This window comes from Temnothorax longispinosus, chromosome 4, assembly GCF_030848805.1.
Source record: "Temnothorax longispinosus isolate EJ_2023e chromosome 4, Tlon_JGU_v1, whole genome shotgun sequence".
Classification (NCBI taxonomy): Eukaryota; Metazoa; Arthropoda; class Insecta; order Hymenoptera; family Formicidae; genus Temnothorax; species Temnothorax longispinosus.
This window is the reverse complement of record NC_092361.1, coordinates 10,679,817-10,703,322: the sequence shown is the minus strand read 5'-3', so window position 1 is coordinate 10,703,322 and position 23,506 is coordinate 10,679,817. Positions and strand designations below refer to the sequence as shown.

General features: G+C 44.7%; 4 protein-coding genes across 4 annotated transcripts; all 4 read left to right on the top strand.

The window, feature by feature from the left end:
- Nucleotides 1–10,474: 10,474 nt before the first annotated feature.
- On the top strand, nucleotides 10,475–13,015 carry LOC139812092 (uncharacterized). The gene has a single exon (XM_071776720.1). It carries the CDS (start codon nucleotides 10,475–10,477, stop codon nucleotides 13,013–13,015), a length of 2,541 nt encoding a protein of 846 aa, XP_071632821.1.
- A 60-nt stretch (nucleotides 13,016–13,075) lies between these two features.
- Nucleotides 13,076–15,610, top strand: LOC139812091 (uncharacterized). The gene has a single exon (XM_071776718.1). It carries the CDS (start codon nucleotides 13,076–13,078, stop codon nucleotides 15,608–15,610), a length of 2,535 nt encoding a protein of 844 aa, XP_071632819.1.
- A 4,087-nt stretch (nucleotides 15,611–19,697) lies between these two features.
- LOC139812090 (uncharacterized) lies at nucleotides 19,698–20,117 on the top strand. Its single transcript, XM_071776717.1, has one exon. It carries the CDS (start codon nucleotides 19,698–19,700, stop codon nucleotides 20,115–20,117), a length of 420 nt encoding a protein of 139 aa, XP_071632818.1.
- A 2,599-nt stretch (nucleotides 20,118–22,716) lies between these two features.
- Nucleotides 22,717–23,193, top strand: LOC139812088 (uncharacterized). Its single transcript, XM_071776716.1, has one exon. The coding sequence runs from the start codon at nucleotides 22,717–22,719 to the stop codon at nucleotides 23,191–23,193; it is 477 nt and encodes a 158-aa protein (XP_071632817.1).
- Nucleotides 23,194–23,506: the final 313 nt, after the last annotated feature.

The window sequence follows — 23,506 nt, the reverse complement described above, 5'->3', positions numbered from 1 at the left end:
TTCTCCAAATCAAATTCACTTCTCAAAATCGCACACGGTCTTATAGGTAATAGGGATTTTAATCCTTGACTTAAAATAAGACCAATGATTGCACAACTCACAGTAAGCATAATAGCGTCCCTTATGGACGTTGACTCACGGCTGGAGCTTTCTGAAAAGTGCATTTGACTCGAGGCACGCGCTTTCCCTGCGTGTACCCGAGATAACGTAAGTATCTGGTTGCATCCTCCCATACCCCTCCTTTGGCTAGTCTTTCCTTCGCTATCCTTCAAAGTAATTCCAGGGTTTGGACGTAACAATGCTTAAATTTTGGGGGCTCGTCCTGGATGAAAAGTGCGATTATTGAGAGTGGAAATGAGTACGAGGTCTAAATCGGATAAGGCTAAAATCAATAATCATTATAAAACCGCTCTAGAAAACCAAGGCACAATTAAATCGAGTCACTTCCAGTACGCAGTTCGAAAATAGTACGACCTGTGGCAGTTCAAAACGCAGTTCAATGGTATAGGATTACAAGGAATTTCACTTTGTAAATAGAATCCTTTTTTTGGGTGTCGGCAATACAGATTCCCGTAAGTCCAAGGTAGAAATAGGGTAGAAGAACTGCTAAAGGCATCGTAAAACCTTCTCAGCCACCTCTTATAATACACCTATTTGGATTGTACCCAAAAAATGAGAACTCAAAAGGGAACAAATGTTAAGGGCGGCAGTATGGTCTAGTGGTAGAGCGCCAGACTTGTAATCTGAGGAACCAGGTTCGAGTCCACTAGAGCCATGAAGCATGGAATGTTTTTCCGATAGCTGCGCCCCTCCGTGCAAGATAGGCTCTTGTGCGGAGAAAACTGGGTCCCGTCTTTCGGAAAGAGACGTTAAGCCGTTGGTCCAAAGGGTTAAAGTAAGAGGAGAAGGATAGTGTTGGTAGTAGATTGCGAACCCTGCGGGGATATGCAATAAATTACGAATTTTACAGAATTTACAGGAAACAAATGTTAAAGAATTGTTTTAGATTTTTTCATATTAATTGTCGATTTAACCGAAGAACCAATTAAAAATTTATCTTCCGCGCTTAATCCAGAACCGAATTTCCAAGAGATGGTCAGACATTATTGTATGCGCGGGTCAGACATTATTTATTCGTAACGTTCGAACCGGAAGGCTTCGCCTCTTCGAAGGACGTCGAGAACGGGAGAGGCCGGAGTCGCGGATGCTGCGTCAAGAGATCGACGGGTCCCCGCGCTGATTCTTTTTTTGCCTTATTAGGCAAGGGCGAGTCGATAGAAACGGAATTGTGACCGACGTCTTTAGACCTTCCTTATAGTTCCTTGTTCAGGCGAACAACTCTCCGTTAATGTGTTTTAAATAAAATTTGCAAAAGGATGGGATTCCTCATTCTTCGTAGTATTTGTGTCAAAAATTTTATCTTGAGCCGCGTCAGAAATGATATTCGATGTACTACTTGTAATTCTGCCCGTTTGGATATCTTTCAGCTTCTCTAATTCCTCTTGAATTATTTCTGTTGTAATTTGATCGGAATCGAATGTATCCTTTTCTGATTCATCGTAAGCTTCGTCATCTATCAAATTATCGCCATAAAATTCTTCGAAGGGAAAAGGGCAAGTATATGTACTATAAAAAAAAAACATAATAAGAACTAACGTTATATAAATTTTACATAAAATTTCCCGTTTATTCTTACATTTAGATTATTATTCCTCCTGAGGTAGTCCAGAATCAGCTAACCATTGGCGGATTGTTATAGACATCCAGCTCCAACCGGAGCACTCTGTGGTGACGCACATACTGGCCTCGTCTCCAAGGACTTCAAGACTCCTCTTCAAGCTCAGCCTTCTCGAATCTGACTGTCGGGACAATACGCAACACACCGCGTTAACACTACACATTAATCTTCTACACAAATCACACACGTCCACCTATCCGTACACATCCAAGAAGTATTCTACTGTATCTAGAGCATGAATAAATAGAGCGAGATTTTACCTAATTGAACGATTCGTTATTGTGGGAACCGACGCACCTTCGCCTATCCTACCCCACAGTCACAAACTGCAATTACTACAACCCCGGTACAACCCGGTACAACAGCTGAACAAGACTGGTCATTTCCGATTTTATTAAATCAAGAAAATTACGACGTGAATGTGTTCAACGAATATAGCGATTTAGCTGAAGTAATAATGCCTAACGAATCTAACCAATCTAATGAAGGTGACGTAGCTAACGAATATATCGATTTAGATGAAATAATAATGCCTGACGAAATAATAAACAGGTAGAAGAATTGCTAAAAGGAGGCATCGTAAAACCTTCTCAGCTACCTCTTATAATACATTTATTTGGATTGTACCCAAAAAAATGAGGACTCAAAAGGAAACAAATGTTAAAAGATTGTTTTAGATTTTTTCACATCAATTGTCGATTAAACCGAAGAACCAATTAAAAATTTATCTTCGGCGCCTAATCAGAACCGAATTTCCAAGAGATCACCACGCGTTTCGTTAAATTTTTTTTTTCTAGTATGTGACACGAAACGTTGCCAGGACATGGTCGGTGGACTGTGGACCGTGGACCGAAGACACTGTAATTGACATTTGAATATATATTGCTATCCTGACAATAAAGCTGTTTTTATATCCAAAACCTTACACATTTTAATAGAGTGATACTGCGAGTGTGGAAGTTTCTCCAAGGTTTCGCACCGATGTTTATAAACAATGTTTTTTTTTCGCTATGGTAGCGTGGCGGTCGGATGAGCTTCCCGACAATGATGTTGCCGAAATTTTTCGATAGAAGCCAAACTCGGTCGCACTTGTTACACTTTCGAAGCGCGGACAGACAACGGACGGACGGGGCCGGGGGCCGGGGGCCGGGGGCACACGCGGACCACGTGGTCGCGCACGACGCATGCGCGCCACGTGCGCCCGGACCTAACCTCGCGTGCTCGCGCCGTCCTCGCGGAGTTCTGTTCGAGCCGCCATAGTGATTGGACGTGTTTCCGTTCCTGTCCCGTGTAGAGCTTTGATCCTATCCTTCCTGGCTGTGGTGATTGAATAATTTTGCCTTTTGTAGTACCTGATTAGCCTCGCCTTTTTTGGCCGTATTTGTTGCGTAGAGTCTCTGCGCTCCCCCCTTGGAGGGGGAGCTATTTGTTAGATATAAATAATTGTAACGGATGGCGGATCATTCGGATCCCGTGACGAAGCAGGATAACCCGCGAGCCCTCGAAGACAATGCTACCAGAAAGTCGTGTAAAAGAATGAGAACTGGTGTCTCGGAACAACAATTCGAAACGGTTGTAAAGCATCTGTTGGGAGAGGACTCGACAATGGATCTCGAGGAACGCACAACGATCCAACGCGGGATTACACTGCCCGAGGGACAAAGGGGCGAAGTTCAGATAAGTGACAAGCCCCTGTTAGATAAAGAAATTGATAATGATGATATGGAAATAGAGGAGAGTAACATAGTTAATAAGCCTGACGCCCGCGCACGCGAACTTTTAATAAAAAAAGCTGCCGTGGTAGATAATTCTAGGATAAGCGACAATTCTCTATCTGCGCATAGCTTCGTTAGCAACAGCGGGAGTGCCACCGACTCCCGTTCACGTGATCTACTGGTGAACAGTGATATTGGAGAGGTCAAAGAAATATACACCGTTTGTAATGGTAATCTAAGAGAATGTACACAGCAGCAAGCACGCCCTGTGATCACTAAATACGACAGCAGCTTTTCCGGTAATGCGAAGATAACTATTAAATTACCCCCTGATCAAACTACTGCGAGGAAGGGGAAAAATTTAATCAAAATATGGATGTGCTTGACGAACTACCGAATCCGTCCGTGCAATGTAGAAATGCTGAATCACTTCACAGCCGAAGCGGAATTTCCCGACTATTTGGAGGCCAATCTGGCCTTGGAGGTTATAGAAAAAATCCCAAACAAACTTAAAGCTTTCGTAGAACATCGCTCCATGATCAGGAGAGGAGTTATTGCGGACTGGCCTTCAACCATCAAAGACCTATGGTCGGTAATCCAGGACAAGTCCGGCATCATTGGTATGGAACGGATGTACCGACGTAAATGGGATAACACGCTAAAGAAAACTACTTTATCAGAAACAGATAATATAATTCTGACGTTCAAAGGAGTGGGTATCAGAGATCTAAAGATATTTACGAATAACGTTGGTTTGAAGGTTAGAGCGTTTGTCCCGCAGACCAGGCAGTGCTACAATTGCTACAGGTTCGGTCATACAAAGATATCTTGCAAAAGCGAAGCGTTTTGTATTGTATGCGGAGATAAATCTCACGGTCAGTGTGAGGAGTCTGTTAAGTGCCGCAACTGTGGTGGCCCGCATAAATCTACATATAAAAAATGTCCGGTATTCGAGAAGAACGTACAAATTAATATTGAAATGGCTCGTAGAAATATTTCTTTTTTCAGTGCTAGACGTATTGTGGAAGGGGGTGATCGTCCCCCAGCCCCCTTGACGGAGAGCTCGAGAGATGTGGATGTCTGGCCGAGTTTGCCGCCTCCGAAGACGGCTTCGTACACTGGTGTCACGCGTACCCGCGATAATACTGGACATAGCATGCGGCGCTCTACGGAGGTCCCTCAGTCTCGACGTGTGGAGTCAGTTAGGCGATCGACGGGTCCTGCCCGTGGGAGATCCCGGGAGTCCTCGGACGGTTCTAGTCAAGAATATTACAAGCGTTTTGATTTACGCTCAGAAGAAATCAACAAGAACAAACAAGGTATCATGTTCTCCTCGGCCAGGAACGGTGCCTCCTGGTCGAGCTACGATGTGTCTCGGGCGTCGGGGGAGAATTCGCCGGTGGGACACTTACCACAGGTGCCACAAGATTTTATTAATGGAATAAGGGAAATGTGGCCACTTCTGCTACAGTTGTCAAACAATTCGGACTTCCGCGCATTGATGGACCGCATTGGCGATAGGGGTAAGCCCATGCAGAATGAAACTTTTAGTATAAGGGAGATAAATGAATCAGCTGACCGGTCGGATCTACTGGAGAACGAGAGGTCTAGGCCTTTCCATCCGATATAGCGTTCAATCTCCTATTGTGAAACTGTCGTGGTTTTGGTACCAGTAAAAATGAATTAACTAAGCGCGTTGTGGATTTTGACATCGTGATCCTGACTGAAACTAGATGTACGGAGAATAATAAAATTAATTTTTCAGGTTTTGACACCGTACAGAGTAAAAATCTGTTAAATAGTGGTGGCGTATCGATCTCTGTTCGAAGGAGTATTGAGTTCGAGGTTATACCGGCTCTGAGTGATGCACCCTTCGGATACGATTGTATTGGCATTAAGACCAGAAATTTGGATAATAATTGTAATATTATGGCGGTGTATAGACACCCCCGTGACCCCATCACATCGCCTGATGTCAAATTGGTGGCTGGACAGGTGCCTGGCTCTGCGAACTCGATTCTGTTGGGTGATTTTAATGCCCACAATTCTGCCTGGAATTGCGAACTCACTTCCCAGGACGGCGAGATTCTTCATGACACAATGCTAGATATGGGTTTTATTTGCGTAAATACTGATACAAAATCCAGAGCCGGCCGACGAAACCAACGGGATTCAAATATTGACCTGGCATTTGGCACAACTGGTATGTTGGATAAGATTGATTATAATCAGCTGGAGGACCCCTGGGACAGTGATCACTACCCGATAGTCTTCACTATGGATGGAGACACCCTCCCGTATAGAAAAGCCTCGAATAGAATCTCGACAAAAAAAATTGATTGGTCCCGATTCCATTTACTCGTCGATGGTGCAATCAAAGCAGACCTTCTACCGCATGTCGGCTCCTTCTCTGGGGACACTAGCGCCTATTACGGGAGGTTTATTGGTATACTTAGATCATCGGTGAACCTTGCATCTGGCAGAACTAAGGAATTTAAACCTCCCGAGGTCGATATGGCCAAAAAACGTAAAATACAACACAGATGGTGGGATGCGGAGTGCGACGAGGCTATACGTAATAGGAAAGAGGCGTTCAGTTATTTTAAGCAATGTAAGTCTATTAATTCTTGGGTCAGGTACAAGCGAGCATGTGCTGTAGCTAGGAAAACGTTTGCCTTCAAAAAGAAGAAATGTTTCGAAGATTTTTGTGCAGGTATTAACCGTTTTACCAGCATAAACTACGTCTGGAATACCATCAGGATTTTAAAAAATGCAAGAAACCGAGTTCGATGGAATTGCTGGCATACTAAGAACAGAGAAGAGGAAATTAAGAAATTCATTGATAAACTTGCTCCCCCATATGTGGGGGCGGACCCATCATTTCCAATTAATCTGCGTAAGGACGATTAGCCGCTGAGCTCGCCGTTCCGGAGATCTGAATTGGACAGGGCCATTACAATGATCAAAAAGAATTCTGCTCCGGGTCTTGATGGCATCGAGTATAAAATGATCAAGGAACTTCCCGAGTCGGCGCTTTCCTGTTTGTTGGAATTGTTTAACTGCATATGGCTCTCAGACTTTCTCCCGGAGGAATGGCTTCATTATTAGGTGGTCTTTATAGACAAGCCCGGCAAAGAAAAGGTCCGTCCGATTTCTCTGTCTTCCTGCGTGGGTAAGATATGCGAACGCATGATCAATGAGCGACTAACTTGGTGGGCAGAGAACGAAAACAAGTTTAGTCAATCGCAAAATGGCTTTCGCAGGGGAAAGTCCTGTGCGGATAACCTTGTCAAAGTAGTATCAGATATCCGAGCTTCACTGTGTCTGGGTGAGTACACGCTTGCTGCGTTTCTTGACGTTTCATCTGCCTATGATAACGTCGATTTCCGCATCATGATTGAGACATTAATTGCGTCTGATTGTCCCGCAGGTATCGTCAAATTTATATGTAAATGGCTATATCGGAGACTAGTCCGCTTTATTGTCAATTCACAGGAATTCAAGGAACGACTAGTATATGTGGGACTCCCGCAGGGCGCGGTTCTCAGTCCGGTTTTGTACTCTCTCTACACTAAAAGGATCTGCTCTGACCTACCGGAGGGCGTGAGTTCGTGCGAGTTTGCCGATGACATCGGCCTGTATGTGTGCGGTCCTAATAGACACCGTAATCGGGAGCTTTTGCAACGGGCGGTTAACTTGGTTGCCGAGAGATTGCGATCCATCGGTCTTGACCTGGAGCCGCAGAAGACAGTTCTGGTCGAATACAACAAATATGGTTTACATGATAAAACTCAGAGCATTACTATCCAGGGCTGTGAGGTGTTCAACAGCGAGGAGTCAAGATTCTTGGGCATATGGATCGATAACGGACTTAGATTTGTCCACCAAATCCGAGAGGTGAGGGCAAAGGTCGATAGAGCTAATGCGGTCGTCCAATATTTGTGCAGGATTTCGAAAGGTATGGAGGTTAATACAGCATTGATGCTGTATAAGAGCCTTGTTCGCTCGGTTACGGACTACGGAAGCTTTGTTTATCACCCGAGGGATGCCAGCTCTAAACTAAAGCTCGAAAGGACTCAATATAAGGGCATCAGGACGGCCCTTGGTTATCGTAATAGCTCCCCGAATAACGTTATTATTGCTGAGGCCAAAGTCAGATTACTTGAGGACCGAGCTGAAATGTTGGCTAGGAATTTTATATATAAAGCCCTTGCTCATAATATGGAAGGATTATGCGAAAGAATGCAGAAGGCCTACGATAATGAGATTCGAATACGATTTCGCCAACCGACATACACGATATCCTTATTGTCTAGGACATGGAAGAAGTGCGCTTCCGCCAAGCCTCTTATAGGCCCCCCGAGAAAACATGAAGTCTTTCATGGTGAGTATGAAGCGCATACGTTTATTCCAACGGTTGATTACTCTTTCGGACTGACCAAAAAATCAGACAAGAATTATACCGACGAACGGATGATCAAAGAGATCATTACGAAATACCAATTAAATAGTGATGCGGAGATTATTTTTACGGACGGTTCATATAATCCAGACTGGCCCTCCACTAGGGCAAGTATTGTCATAGAAGGGCAGGACACTGCATATAAGATCAGTCTTCCTAAAGTATGTTCGTCATTCACAGCCGAGATTTTCGCTATTAATGCTTCGCTAAAACTTATGAGAGCCTCACGGGAAACAAGAACCAATCACATAATTATCATGTCAGATTGCAGATCGGCCCTTTCGGCAATTCACAACAACCTATTAACAGTACATAGGAGCAAATACGCGGTTGAGACTAGACTACTCATTTACTCACTGGAGAGGGAGTTGGACACGAGGATCGTTTTGATATGGATTCCCTCCCATATTGGAATTGCCGGGAATGAATTGGCGGACGGACTAGCCAAGGAGGCGGCACAGGAGCCTCCAGACATGAACATTGAGGTCCCAATCGAGGACTTGATGGCGGTAGCTAGAGAGGAGACCTGGCTCGCCACGCAGGCCTCTATTAAACGGGACTCTACGTACAAGGGAATATTTTATTTCACGAAGTTCTACGACGAGAAGGCTCGTAAGCCGTGGTTTAGCAGGATCAATGCTGAAAGATATTTCGTGACCCTCATCAACAGGATCAGAGCGAATCATTACAATTTGGGCTCATCGCTGTTTAGGAAGAATTACGTTGACTCACAGCGTTGTGAGTGCGGATATGAATGCGAGGACTTGAGACATGTCCTCCTACAGTGCCACAAGTATGACGATCTTAGGATCAAATTAGATGAAGACCTTAGAGCCGCGGGTTATCTTGCGGAAATTGACGTATACAGAATGATTAAAAATAGAAATTTGGAATCTGCTTTATTTGATTTTCAAGTTCCTCAAAGGAACAGGCAAGATTATTTAGTATGCTTATAGCATTTGTTCCAGTATTTCTTAGGAACGGTTTACATTGTTTGTGCTAGATTGTCCTCAGACAAAAGGCTTGGAAATGGGTATCCCATCGATTTAGTTTTCACGCATATTAATAAGAGACTGAGAAAGTTGCAATCTATTAACAATAATGATATAGTTGATGATTCTGAATGTTCTCAACAGTTAAAAAGTTTTATTGTCATGCCATACTTAAAATATACTTCTGAAATTATCACCTCAGCTGTTAATAAATCGGAAAATTCTGTGGGATACCGCACTCTAAACTTAGCAGCATCATTAAAGTCCAGAAAGATAAGAACGCTCATTTTACTAATAATAACGTAATATATAAAATCTGTTGCTAGAATTGTGATGCCTCTTGTGTCGGTCAGACTAAGAGACAACTACGCACCAAAATAAATGAACATAAATCTAATATCAGATTAGATCTGTCCAAACATTCGGTGGTCTCAGAGCATATCATTAAATATAATCATTCTTTTGACTGGGATAATGTGCGCATCCTGGAGGTAGAGCATAATTATAAAAAAGGATTGACTGCAGAAATGATACATATCAAAGAGCAGCCAAACGGTATTAATTTAAACAAGGACACGGAACTATTAAACGAGGCTGTTTGGTTTTAGTTTTATTTCGTTTCATTTCAAATGTCCCGCCTAAATAACACGGGCGTGCTTTCAGCGCTATATGTAAAAAACAAAAATTGTCGAAAGGACAAGATGGCGAATAATACAGCGATCGAGTAAGACGTGCTTTCGTGCTTCCGTAATTCTACCAAGTGAAACCCAGCATATCCACATCCCTCTTAACATTGTGGTCCTTCGAGCCGGATATGGATGGGAATTGAACCACGAGGACGCTCAAAAACGCAGTCAAGTCTAAGGCAAGACAGTGAGAAGCAGCCGATCGCTCGTGCCGTCGCAACAGAGGCACCGAGGCATCGCCATTAGCATCGATACGACATTGAAGCAATCCGATATCCGTGAGGCGGTATCGTGTGAAGCCAGTAGCTACCAAGGTGGATTCGGTGGCCAGCATCGTGAAACTGGTGACCAACATGTGAATCCGGTAACCGGCATTGTGTGGAATCGCCATTTCGTCATTGGCGCCATCAGAGACCAGTCGGCGTTGTGCGAGACCGACCATATCGACAGCGGCGCCAATCAGAGGTCGGCGAGAGCGGTCACGTGGCGTCGTGAAGATCGTCAGTGGCGCCAGTCGGGAACTACAGAAAGCAGTCAGCGCCGTGGGGAATCGGCAGTGTGGCCAATCAGAGCCCAGCGAGGACGTGCAAGTAACATTGCGCGAGACCGACCGTAACGCCAATCAGGATCCAGCGAGGAGTCACGTGGACACACTGGAGTTCGAGTCAACGCCGGGTAGCAGCACGGCAGACAGGCAGCGGTCAAAACAGTCGTCGTACATAACCACAAGAGTTCGAGTCAACGCCGGGCAACAGCGCGGCAAACAGGCAGTAGTCAAAACAATCGTCGTACGTAACCACAAGTAAAAGAGTGAGCATCCTTGTCCATTCATCCTTATCCTTCAATCGTGGTGCGTTTCTATTTTGCGATAAATAACGATAATGGAAGGTCTCAACAGATCTCGCGGTGCTGTCAAGGGTAAATTCACGTCGTTTAAAAGTTACATCACAAAAACTATTGCAACATATCCTGACACGAGTGTTCCGTTAGATGAAGTGACACAAACAGAGATTCGCGAGCGTATTAGTCGCATACGGGAGGCATATAGTAGATACAATGAGTTGCAAACAGTTATTGACGAGCTGACAGATGACGAGCAAGAAACGATAGGTTATCGCGAGCGAGTGGAAGAAGAATATTTTCATACGATAAGTCAGGCCGAGTCCTTACTCACGCGGGGCATGGTCACAAAAGACTTGAATATTTCGCGTCCGAGTGCTGCAGCGGAGGAGGCTCATTCGTCGCAAACACAACCTGTAATACAACCTGTGCATGTACAAGCAACAAACGATAACGGTGCGGCGCATTTTCCTCCGGATTTTGCGCGATATCCAAATCAAAACATTATATATAAGAATGCAGGTATTAGATTGCCAACAATCGAATTACCGAAATTCAGTGGTGATACTGCGGAATGGCTTAGTTTCCGAGATACATTTGAATCGTTAATAAGTCGAAATGAGAGTATTGATCCTATACAAAAATTTCATTACTTGAAAGCGTCTCTGGAGGGTAATGCGGCGCAAATAATCAAATCGTTAGAATTTACAGCCGTAAACTATACCGTTGCGTGGAACACGATATGTGATAGGTTCAATAATAAAAGATTACTTACGCATAATCACATTAAATCGCTTTTTAGTATTAATAATATGAAGGAGGAATCATCGAGTCAAATTCGCGAAATCGTTGATACTCTTAATAAGCATTTGCGCGCATTAAATGCCTTAGATCAAGCTACAGAAAGTTGGGATGCATTATTAATATATCTGATATCAACTAAGTTAGATAATGTCACCGCCCGAGCTTGGGAAAAAGAGCGTGCAGGGAATGACGTTCCCACTTTGGAGGAATTCAAATCATTCTTGAATTCTCGTGCAGACTTATTGGAGGCCTTGGAACTAAAGGACAAGAACATGCACAAGTCAAAACAAGCAGAGCGTTCCAAAGTAAAATCATTTCTCGTTCAAGGTCAAAAGTGTATAGTGTGCAAGGAGACGCACAAGTTATCAAACTGTACGAAATTTCTCGAGATGTCTCCTCAAAAAAGAGCAGAATGTGTAAGAGGTGCTAAGCTATGCTTTAACTGTATGAAGCCCGGGCATTACCTTAGAGATTGCAAGGCAGGTTCGTGTAAACAATGTGCAGGTAAGCATAACACATTATTGCACTTTGACAAACCTGCAACAGTACAAACAAGTTCAACGAAAGAAGTGAAGAATTCTTCTATTTTGTGTTCGCATAATCAATGTAGCTCACATAGTGTTTTACTAGCCACAGCCTTGATATTAGTAACGGATAGTCAAGGGAAAAAACATAATGTTCGTGCGATATTGGATCCAGGCTCTCAGTCGAGTCTCATCACCACCAGGTTATGTCAAGACTTAAGGCTACAGATATCAAGAATTCATATGACCATTGACGCGATAAATGGATTGTCATCCAAAATAAAGCATAAGTGCAAGGTTGAGCTGTCAACACACCACAACAGTTACAAATTTGGTATTGAATGTTTGGTTATTCCAGAAATCACGGGTCAACTACCAGCTCAGCGCATCAATATTCCGGAGGGCGAGATCCCTTCTAACATCAAGTTGGCGGATCCATCATTCAACATACCAGGCAAGGTGAACATTCTGATCGGAGCAGATTGCTTCTGGAACCTCTTATGTGTAGGGCAGTTAACTATTGGTCAGAATCAACTCACATTCCAAAAAACCAAATTAGGTTGGATAGCAGTGGGCCCTTTAAAAGGCATCTACTCCAATTCAGTTCGATGTAATCTAAGCAGATCAGACGACATCGATAAGCAACTCATGAAGTTTTGGGAAATCGAAGAGGTCGGTCATAACAAGATACTATCTAATGAAGAAAAAGAGTGCGAGGACCATTTTGCAAAGACTGTCTATCGTAATCAAGATGGTAGATTTGTAGTGATTATGCCCTTCAAGGAAGATCCTCGGGAATTAGGTGAATCGAAGACAACGGCTCTCAAACGATTGATTAGTCTCGAGAGAAGATTGCAAAAAGATCCTGTCCTCGGACAGCGATACGCAGCATTCCTTGAAGAATACGAAAGATTAGGGCACATGCACATAGTATCCGAGGAAACAACGCCCGAAGTCTCGTATTATCTACCCCATCATTGTGTCATCAAGACAGACAGCACAACAACTGGAGTACGTGTAGTTTTTGACGCATCGGCGCCAACGGACAATGGCATCTCACTGAATGATTTACAGATGGTGGGACCTACGTTACAGCAAGATCTGTTTTCGATACTCATCAGATTCAGAATTTTTCTTTACATCCTATTTGCAGACATAGAGAAGATGTATAGACAGGTGTTAATAAATCCAAAGCAACGTGCACTTCTAAGGATTTTGTGGCGTCTGTGTAGCAAGGATCCCATACAAATTTAGGAGTTAGGCACGGTCACTTATGGAACGATTTCAGCGGCATTCCTAGTGATAAAATGCTTAATGGAACTAGCAGACGAAATCGAAGCTATACTACCAGAAATAGCAAGAATCATTCGTGAGGATTTTTACGTCGATGACTTATTGACAGGAGCCAAAACCATTGAAGAAGCTATAAACTTAAGGCGAAAGATTTCCAGCATACTAGGAGCAGCAGGTTTTCAGTTAAGAAAATGGACATCTAACGAGCCTGCAATTATTCAGGATGTTCCGGTGGAGGATCAGAATTTGAATAGTATTGACTTCCAAAAGGATGGCATAACGAAGACACTAGGTACAATATGGGAAACACGGTCTGATAACATAGCCTTCACTATAAAGGAATTAAGTCAAGCTAAGATAACAAAAAGGCAAATATTAACGGAGACCGCTCAAATATTTGATCCCTTAGGTCTCCTTGGTCCATGCATTATTATAGCGAAGATTTTATTACAACAACTGTGGTTGCATAAACTGTCGTGGGACGAATCCCTACCTTTAGACTTGCATAACAAGTGGTTATCGTTTCGAAAACAGAGTCAAATTTTAAACCAAATCAAGGTACCGCGGTATGTTTTGTGCGAAAATTATTCAGATATACAATTACACGGTTTTGCGGATGCATCGCAAAAGGCTTATGGCGCGTGCATCTACGTGCGATCTCAGAATCCTGAAGGAGTTGTGGAAGTAAAGCTTTTATGTGCAAAAAGCAGGGTAGCTCCGCTTAAACAGCTAACAATTCCTCGCTTAGAGCTTTCTGCAGCTCTCATCCTTGCGCGCCTGGTCGCCAAGGTAGTGCAATTGTTTAGAATACCTATCAGTAAGATCACTTGTTGGATTGATGCTCAGATAGTTATCGGTTGGTTAAGATTGCAGCCAAGTACATTACAAGTATTCGTAGCAAATCGCGTTGCGGAGATACAAGATCTAACTAAGTCGTATAATTGGCGACATGTTCCAACAACGGAGAATCCAGCTGATTTCCTTTCGCGTGGTCTATCTGCTGACAAGTTAATACACTCGAAGTTATGGTGGTGCGGTCCATCTTTCTTGTTAAAGGACGAAGGCGAATGGCCTACATGCGTCTCAACAGAAGAGGACCTGCCCGAAGTGAAAAAGGCGTGTTGTTTGATGAAACAAAGGTTAGAAAAGGAGACATCCATGTTCGAAAAAGCATCGAGCGCGAAACGTCTCATTCGTGGCATAGCTTATTGTAAGCGTTTCTCATATAATTACAAGCACAAGAGTGAACGCAAAGCAGATTTCCTTACAGCGTTGGAATTAAGAGACTCATTAAATGCACTCATAAAGATAGCGCAACGCGAAAGCTTTCCAAACGAAATACAGGATAGGGAAGTAGTAGTATCTGATAAGTTAATTTCACTCAATCCTTTCGTAGACGAAAAAGGTATATTACGAGTGGGAAGAAGATTGGGTAACTCAGAGTTTTCCCATGATAAGAAGCATCCCATCGTTCTGTCAGCCAAACATAAGTTTACAAAATTGCTTCTCATAGATGAGCATCTGCGATTATTACATGCAGCTCCGCAAGCACTTTTGGCTTCCATACGCGAGAGATTTTGGATAATTGGGGGTCGAAATCTTGCAAAAAAGGTAGTTCATGAGTGCATAAAATGCTTCAAAAACAAGCCGCAGTCAGCACAAACGTTAATGGGCGAGTTGCCGAAGGCTCGCGTATCCATGGCAGGACCCTTTCACGCAACAGGTGTAGATTACGGCGGTCCATTTCTGATCAAAGATAGGAAAGGCAGAGGTTGCAAAACGAACAAGTGTTACGTAGGTCTATTCGTTTGTTTCGCTACAAAGGCGATACACTTAGAGTTAATATCTGATATGACCTCGGAATCTTTCATTGCAGCACTCAGACGTTTTGTTTCTAGAAGAGGCAAACCGGCCTACATATACTCAGATAATGGTACAAATTTTGTCGGTGCCAATCGCGAGTTAAATGAGTTAGCGCGATTTTTAATAAAAGAGCAAACAAAACTTAGCGAATCCATTAATGAAGTAGGTATTAACTGGCAGTTTATTCCTGCATACTCTCCTCACTTTGGGGGTTTATGGGAAGCGGGCATAAAATCCGCAAAACACCATTTAAAGCGGGTTGCAAGCAATTTAACATTAACATTCGAAGAATTTTATACGCTACTTACGCAAATAGAGGCGATACTAAATTCACGCCCACTAACTCCCATGTCTACCGATCCCAATGATCTCACTCCACTTACTCCCGCTCACTTTCTGATCGGCAAATCTTTAACCTCGGTGGCCGATCCAAATCTCACGCATTTGCCAGAATCTCGATTGTCCAGGTGGCAGCTCATACAAAACGTACAGCAGCACTTCTGGCAAAGATGGAGCAAGGAGTACGTTGCGGAATTACAGCAACGTACTAAATGGAGGAAGCCATTCAAACCTTACTGGAAGGCACCATGGTTCTTATTAAGGAAAACAATCTTCCCCCGTTCAAATGGAGACTGGGTCGCATACTTTCCATCCATCCGGGACGAGACCAAATTGTTCGAGTGGCCACGGTGAAGACATCCAATGGCAGCGTGCGCATCACTGTCGCGAAACTTTGTCCGTTACCGATTGAAGATTGTAACTGATAGTATTAAGCATTTACATTAGTATTCAGAGTTCTCTTAAAGTTCATTTAGAGTTCATTAATGATTAAGTTTAGCATTTAAGTTCTAGAGTCATTGGTTATTTGACTAACATTCGTAATTTGTCATTAAGCGTTAGTGCATAATACAGTCCACTCATTATTTGAATTATATAGCAGTCCATTCATCAATTGATTGTAGCAGATTGAAAGACATTCTTTCAAGGCCGGGAGTATGTTTGGTTTTAGTTTTATTTCGTTTCATTTCAAATGTCCCGCCTAAATAACGCGGGCGTGCTTTCAGCGCTAAATGTAAAAAACAAAAATTGTCGAAAGGACAAGATGGCGAATAATACAGCGATCGAGTAAGACGTGCTTTCGTGCTTCCGTAATTCTACCAAGTGAAACCCAGCATATCCACATCCCTCTTAACAGAGGCCTATTTTGATGTTTTGAGATTGTTGTCTTAAGTAATAACAATGATTATTGGTTGCTCTGCCCTTGCGATGCGAATGTTTTTCTCAGTCGTCTGTAACCTTTCGCTTCGAACACACGCTCTTAATAGACGATGGAAAGAATTCTCTTGCGTTCCTGTTGCATAGACCGCTTATGTGAGTCCGTTTTTATGAGTCTAACTTAATAATTAAATTCACGTAATCTTACGGAATTTTAATTTTGATACAGTTGCCACTAAGTTGGTCGGGCGACAAATGGCTGACGATCGCTTCAGTTTCATGGACATACATAAGTCTTGCAACACAGGAAACGGCTATTTCAGCCTGTAATTTGACTAACAATCGACGATATATTCTGACTTCAACATGACTAATTGTCTACAGACATGGGTGAGATTTAATTGGAAATCGTAGCGCCGGATCGTACCCGAGTCTTTTATTATTAATGCGGTATTATTTATGATTTAATGTTCTGAAGAAGGCCAAGTATGGCTCGAAACGTAAACTAACTCGATTGTATATTATAATTATTAAATATATTTCTAACATCCATTAATGCTCGAAATTGGCTATTGTTCATTACTCAGCTATTTTATCATCTTTACAGGCTGGCACTCCTTTGCCTTGGGACGGTAGCTCTGCCCACTTGTGCCATTCGTTTGCTTCGGCTTTGCTCTTATAACCGTCGATTTGGTTATTCGACTCTAGGGGCCAGCCCAGTTTGGCCACGTGCGCCAAGCGCTTTAGTTTGTTCTCCAGCCCTGACGCCATTACTAGGGCTTGGATTGCCGGATCACTATTGTTCAGAAAACGAAAACCAGCTTTTAACATTGCGGACGTTACAACAATTTCGAGCTTGGGAAAGCCCATGCCGCCATCGCGCTTAGACGCGTATAGCAGACCGTCTGCTGTAGACATTGGAAGGTGCAGATAGTCTTTCATCGCCGTCCTTAGTGTTTGATCCAGTTCTCTTAGTTCTGTAGCACTTATAGTGCCCGCGATGAAGGCATACAAAAAGTGCAGCAAGACATACCGCGCCAGAAATTCAACTTTCTGGTGTGGCTTCAGGGGTAGCCTCTTGATTCTTGGGAGCGTATCTCTTAACCGCACAACTGCGCGCTTAATAACTACTCCTTCCCATGGAGTAACCTGTATGCCTAGGTATTACATTGACTGAGCAGGGCCGCAGTAGGCGATCTTCTCGCCATTGCTGTATATTTCTGGATCCACCATATACCAGCTGTCTTTGGTGGTAACAATACCAAAAGCAACGCACTTCCCAATCGATAGTGTCATTCCTTATCTTGAAAGGGAGCCGGCGAGCTCATCCATAAGCCGACTCGCCGCTTTTCTGGTATCTGCAATAAGTATTATATCGTCGGCAAAAGCCAAACACGATATGCTCAGGTCTTCCTTGATTTGGATGCCTTCCATCTTTTCTAGTCTGTCAATGATCAGATCCATGCAGACATTGAAAATAAACGGAGACAGAGGGTCTCCTTGCTTGACACCTCTTCTTAACTCTATGTCGAACGTCTCGTTGCGACATTTCATAGTCGTTTTGGCTCCTTTGTATGAGTCCATTATCATTGCGACCACCTCCTCCGGCAGCCCTTTCCCAAGTAAAGCATACTTGATAACAGGGTGCGGAAGGCTATCAAACGCTTTGGCTATGTCCACCTGAGTGGCAACAATTCCTTTGCCTTTCTTTGCTAGTGCGAGAACTTCATTTAGCAAGTTAATGTTATTGTAACATCCCATTTTTGGCACAAAGTCTTTTTGCCGTGCATTCAGGTGAACCACGTTTCTCAAGCGTTGGTCCATAATGCCCCAATAGAATCTGCTTAATATTGAGGAGATAGTAATCGGCCTGTAGTTAGCCGCTACAGAGAAATTTTTTCCCTCTTTGAGCAATAGCGTTGTTCTATTGCAGCGCCACGCGCTTGGTTGTTTCAACGCCAGCATTATAACATTGAAGATTGCATGGAGGATATAGCCTCCCTCATTTCTCATCAGATCTCCCTTACGGAGTCCGTCAGGCCCGGCTGCCACCCTCAGCCGTGTAGACCTGAAACGCTTCAGAATCTCCGTCTTGGAGATGGGATGCAGAATTTCTGCTGGATTGTACGGCACTGTGGCCTCTCGTTCTCTCTGGTCGATATTACATCGACCTGGGCTTCCCCATAGCCCTTCGTAAAGCTCATTGACGCTCTCGACTGATGGACTCGCCGATCTATCTGTACCCAATGCTCCAACGTCCATACCCTCTCTTACCATTTTAGCGAGGATAGCGGGGTTATTTTTATATAACTCTTGTGTACGGGCATACGCTCGGGTTTTGCGCTCACTTCTTCCCGAGAGCCCTTTCCTGCGACTCCGGGAAGCACCGCCCGTTTTCCCAGGCGCCGGAGCGTGGAACAAACTGACCGCCAGTTCATAGGCTGTATCTACTTCCTCTTGCGTTATTGACTGACCTTCACTTTTTGCTGTCAGGAACTGGATAATGTGTTGTTGTACTTCCAGCGATTCCTTGGGCTCGCTTTCTTTGAGCTCCTTTAGCAAAGCCTCGATGTTGGCTCGCCTGTAGCACACAGTTGACGCAGATTTGTCAAAGCTATAGATATCGCACGGTACCTCCTCTGCATCTAGGAAGACATCCTTGGCTTCCTCCGCATCAACAAAGACTTCGTCTACTTCCAGTGGTGCACCATCCACTTGCTGGTCCTCTTCATTGAGGAGTTCTTGATTTGAGCGTGTACTCTCAAGGCGCTGCTCTCGCCACTGTTGAGTAAAAGAGTTTTCGTACTCTCCCGCTTTTCGCGACGATTAGGTGCATGCAGGCGTATGTATGTATAGACAGTAGTATGTGTAGATAAAGGGCGACTGTACCCAGAAAGAAAAAAGCGCCGAGCACGCTACGACAGAAAGTCGAGTCAGTCGCATGTATTGTCACCACGCATGTATTGTCACTATATTGTCACCACGGTTTCAAGCAATAAAGACTTTTTGTGATAACCCGAGCATTCATTGCATCCGAAAGCATCCTCGTCTCCTCGCGAGTAAAACTAAATAGTCCCAACAGGTTATGAGCCCAGCTACACTGACGGAAATTTAAGCGAGAAGAGCGATCGGAAAAACGCGAGTTCGCGTAAAGGTGCGACCGCGTGGCAGTGATCGGGAAAGCGCGAGTTCGCGTAACGGTGCGATCGCGTGGCAGCGATTGGGAAAGCGCGAGTTCGCGTAACGTTGCGACCGCGTGGCAGCAATCGGGATCTTGCGAAAGCAAGTGGTTTGTTCGACAAAAATGACGTCGGAAGTGACATCGAGACATGTCGAGAAGCTCGACGGCACAAACTTTCTCACATGGAAATTCGAGATGAGAGCGGTGTTCGTCGCGGCGGGCGTGGACGAAGTCGTCGATGGGACACATGTGGTGACAGAGACTGCGACGGCAGAAGCAAGGGCGACCTGGAAAAAGTATAATGCGAAGGCGATGGTGCTGATCTCGACGTCGGTTGAGAGGGCTTAATTACAGCCGCTGGTAACGTGCACCACAGCCAAGCAGATGTGGGATGCTCTGTGCACAGTACATGAGCAGAAATCAGCATCAAACAAGCTGTATTTAATGCAGAAGTTCCACGAGTACAGGATGGCGCCGGGAGACTCGATGGTGCAGCACGTGGCTAAAGTAAAAAACATGGCGCAGCAGCTACGTGATCTCGGCGGAGCAGTGGATGATACCACTGTAATGGCAAAAATTCTAGCCAGTCTAGCTCCGAAATACAGTGCGTTTCGTACGGTATGGGACAACATCGAGGAAACGAGACAAACAGTCGATAATTTGACTGAGCGACTCATCCGTGAGAAAGCTCGAATGGAGACAGGAGATGGCTCCGCAGAAGCGTTAGCTGTGATGAAGAATAGTGCTGGAAAGAATAACAAAAAGGACGGAAACAAGAACAGGCGTTCGAAGAAAACAGTATAGTGTTACAAATGCAAAAAAAGGGGCATTTCGCGCGCGCTTGTCCGTCGAAAAAGAAAAACCGTAGTGAGCGCGATGAAAGTGAATCACGTGATTACGCGTTTGTGGCCTCGAGCGATGAATTACGTGGAAGACCGGAAGTACGAAAGGGAAGCAACGGCCCCTTCAGTGAGGTAATCGAACAAGTATTAGCGGCCGATAAGAAGGATGTGTGACTGACGGACAGTGGAGCGTCGAGGCACATCTCGTACAGGCGCGAGTGGTTTGATGATTTACATCGAGCAGCGGCGGCGCTGTTCTGCTCGGGAATAATGGACAATGCGAGGTAAAGGGCGAAGGGGTAATACATATCACAAAGTTCGTCGACGGCCGCTGGCGCGACTCACGCATCGAAGGTGTGCTGTATGTGCCGAGTCTACGGAAAAATTTATTCTCCGCCGGTATGTGTACCAAAAAGGGGTACGACGTGAAATTCAGCAAGCAGCAAGTGACGATCACGCGAGACAATCGTGTTATGGCGTTCGAGGCAAAACAAGGCAACGAGCTCTACCGGATGCTGTTTTGAGTAATAAAGCCGGGTGAAAAGAGTGAAGTGAATATCTCGTCGGTCGATCTCAGAGTATGACACTAGCGTCTCGGCCACGTGGGTGCTCAAGCACTGTGCGATATGGTGCGCGGTGGCCTCGTCGAAGGGGTGAAACTGAAAAACACCGAGAAGTTTGTGTGTGAGCCGTGTCAACTCGGGAAATCCCACAGACAGCCGTTTCAGGAGAGACCGGGAAAGAGAAGCAGCGAGCCGGGAGAGTGCGTGCATTCTGACGTTTGTGGACCGATACAGGTTGAGTCCCTGGGAGGCGCAAAGTTTTACGTGACATTTATAGACGACGCGTCGGGTTTTTGTTACGTTTATTTTGTGCGTCACAAAGACGAAGTGCTTGAGAAATTCAAGATGTACGAGAAAATGGTTTCGAACAAGTTCGGGAGGCCGATAAAGGTCGTGCGTTCAGACAATGGAGGTGAATATAAAAACACAAAGATGACAGAGTATCTCACGCAAAGAGGTATTGTCACAGAGAACACCGCGCCTCACACACCGCAGCAAAACAAAAAGGCGGAGAGGGCAAACCGGACGATTTTTGAGTGTGCAAGGACGATGCTCCGAGCTAAGGACCTGCCGAAGAATCTATGGGCAGAAGCAGTAAGCACAGCAGTCTACGTGCTGAACCGCACGACGCACTCGAGCAGGAAAAATCTAAAGATGGCGTACGAAGCTTGGACGAACAGGAAACCGGACCTCGAGCATGTGCGAGTCTTCGGATTGACGGCGTATGCGCATGTGCCAAAGCAATTTCGCAGGAAACTCAACGACAAAGCTAAGAAGATGATACTAGTGGGATACCAGGGAGAGTCTTCAAATTATCGGCACTACGATCCGGAGAAAAGGAAAGTGAGCGAGCCGAGAGATGTCGTGTTCGACGAACAGTCGAGTTTGAAAAAGTCGAGTGGAGCAGAATCGAGCGAAAGAGAGCTCAGTTTACTAAGCACAGTTCGAGGCACGCAAGAAGAAGATGTCATCGAAATCAGCGACGATTACGACGAAGAAGATGAGGGCAGAGACGACGAACGAGTAGACAGCGAGGAAGACGAGCAGGCGAGACGGGAAGCAACAGAGCCGATTCGACAAGGATCGGTGGAAACTCCAGGAGCCGAACGGCGCGGATTGCGAGATCGTGCACTGCTGAAAGAGCCGAAAAGATATCTCGCAGGAAAACCGAATAGATATCTCGCAGAACTCGACTTCAGCAAGTATAAGCCGCCGAATACGTATCACGAAGCTGTCAACGGACCAGAAAGTGAGAAATGGATGAGCGCTATCGAGAGCGAGCTTCAAGCTCACGAGAAAAACAAGACGTGGACAGTGGTGAAGAAGAGAGAAAACATGAAAATCATCGACTCAAAATGGGTCTTCAAGGTCGTGCATGAGAAAACAAGTGACAAACCAAGATACAAAGCGAGACTGTGCGCGAGAAGTTTTCGCCAACAGTACGGTATCGACTATAAGGAGACGTTCGCCCCGGTTATACGATTCAATTCGCTGAGGATGTTTCTAGCCCTAGTGGCACGGGACGATCTCGAGCTGTTGCGGTTCAATGTACGCACGGCGTTCCTGCACGGCGAACTGGAAGAGAAAATCTTCATGAAGATACCGGAGGGACTGATCGTCGAAAATAGTGAGACTGCTGTGTGTCGGTTAGATAAATCGCTGTACGGTTTAAAACAAGCGCCGCGCTGTTGAAATGATAGATTCGGTAAATTCACACGAAAGTTAGATCTAGTGCAATCCGATGCGGATCCGTGTGTGTACGTGGGCATAATTGAGCGTGCGATCCTGTACTTGGCTTTGTTTGTCGACGATGGACTAATAGCTTGTAAATCGTCGAGAGCGATCGAGAAAGTAGTCGAGCATCTGAAGGAGGCGTTCAAAATAACGGTCGGGGACGCGAGTAGATTTGTGGGACTTCAGATCGCGAGAAACAGAGGGGAAAGGTCGTTGATGATTCATCAAAGCGACTACATAAAGAAAATACTCGAGAAATTCAGGATGGCCGATGCGAAGGCAGTGAGCGTTCCTGCTGATCCTCATGCGATTTTAGAACTGGTGGAAAACGAGAAAGAAGTCGAGAATAGGTCGCCTTATCGAGAGGCAGTAGGTTCGCTTATGTTTTTGTCAGTGGTGTCTCGCCCTGACATCGCGTATGCGGTCAATACGGTCGCGAAATTTCTAAACAAACACAACGAGACACATTGGAGGACCGTGAAACAAATCTTCGCTTATTTGAATGGAAGTAGAGATCTGGGAATAATATACAGTAGCGGGGGAAAAGAGACAAACCTCGTGGGGTATTGCGACGCCAATTACGCGGACGATCCCGAAATGCGTTGTTCAACTTCAGGTTACGCGTTTAATTTCGCGAATGGTTTAGTCACGTGGTCAAGTCAGAGACAGAGAATGGTAACGCTTAGTACTACCGAAGCGGAGTATGTTGCTGCAGCGGCAGCAGCGAAAGAAAATATTTGAAACCTGTTGAAAGACTTAGGCGCGAGCTGTGATAAGGCAACAATGTTATATGTAGACAACCAAAGCGCGATTAGGCTAGCTAAGAACCCTGAGTTCCATAAAAGAACCAAACATATAGACGTAAGGTTCCATTTCATTCGCGAGAAAGTGGCTAATCAGGAAATCATAGTTAAGTATATTCCTATCGAAAGCCAAAAAACCGACATTTTTACGAAGGCTGTACCGAGAGAGAGATTTAACAATCTACGAGATAGTCTAGGTTAGGTTTACAGAGCTTCAACGAGTACTCAAACAGTGAGCGTGTTGAGTAAGA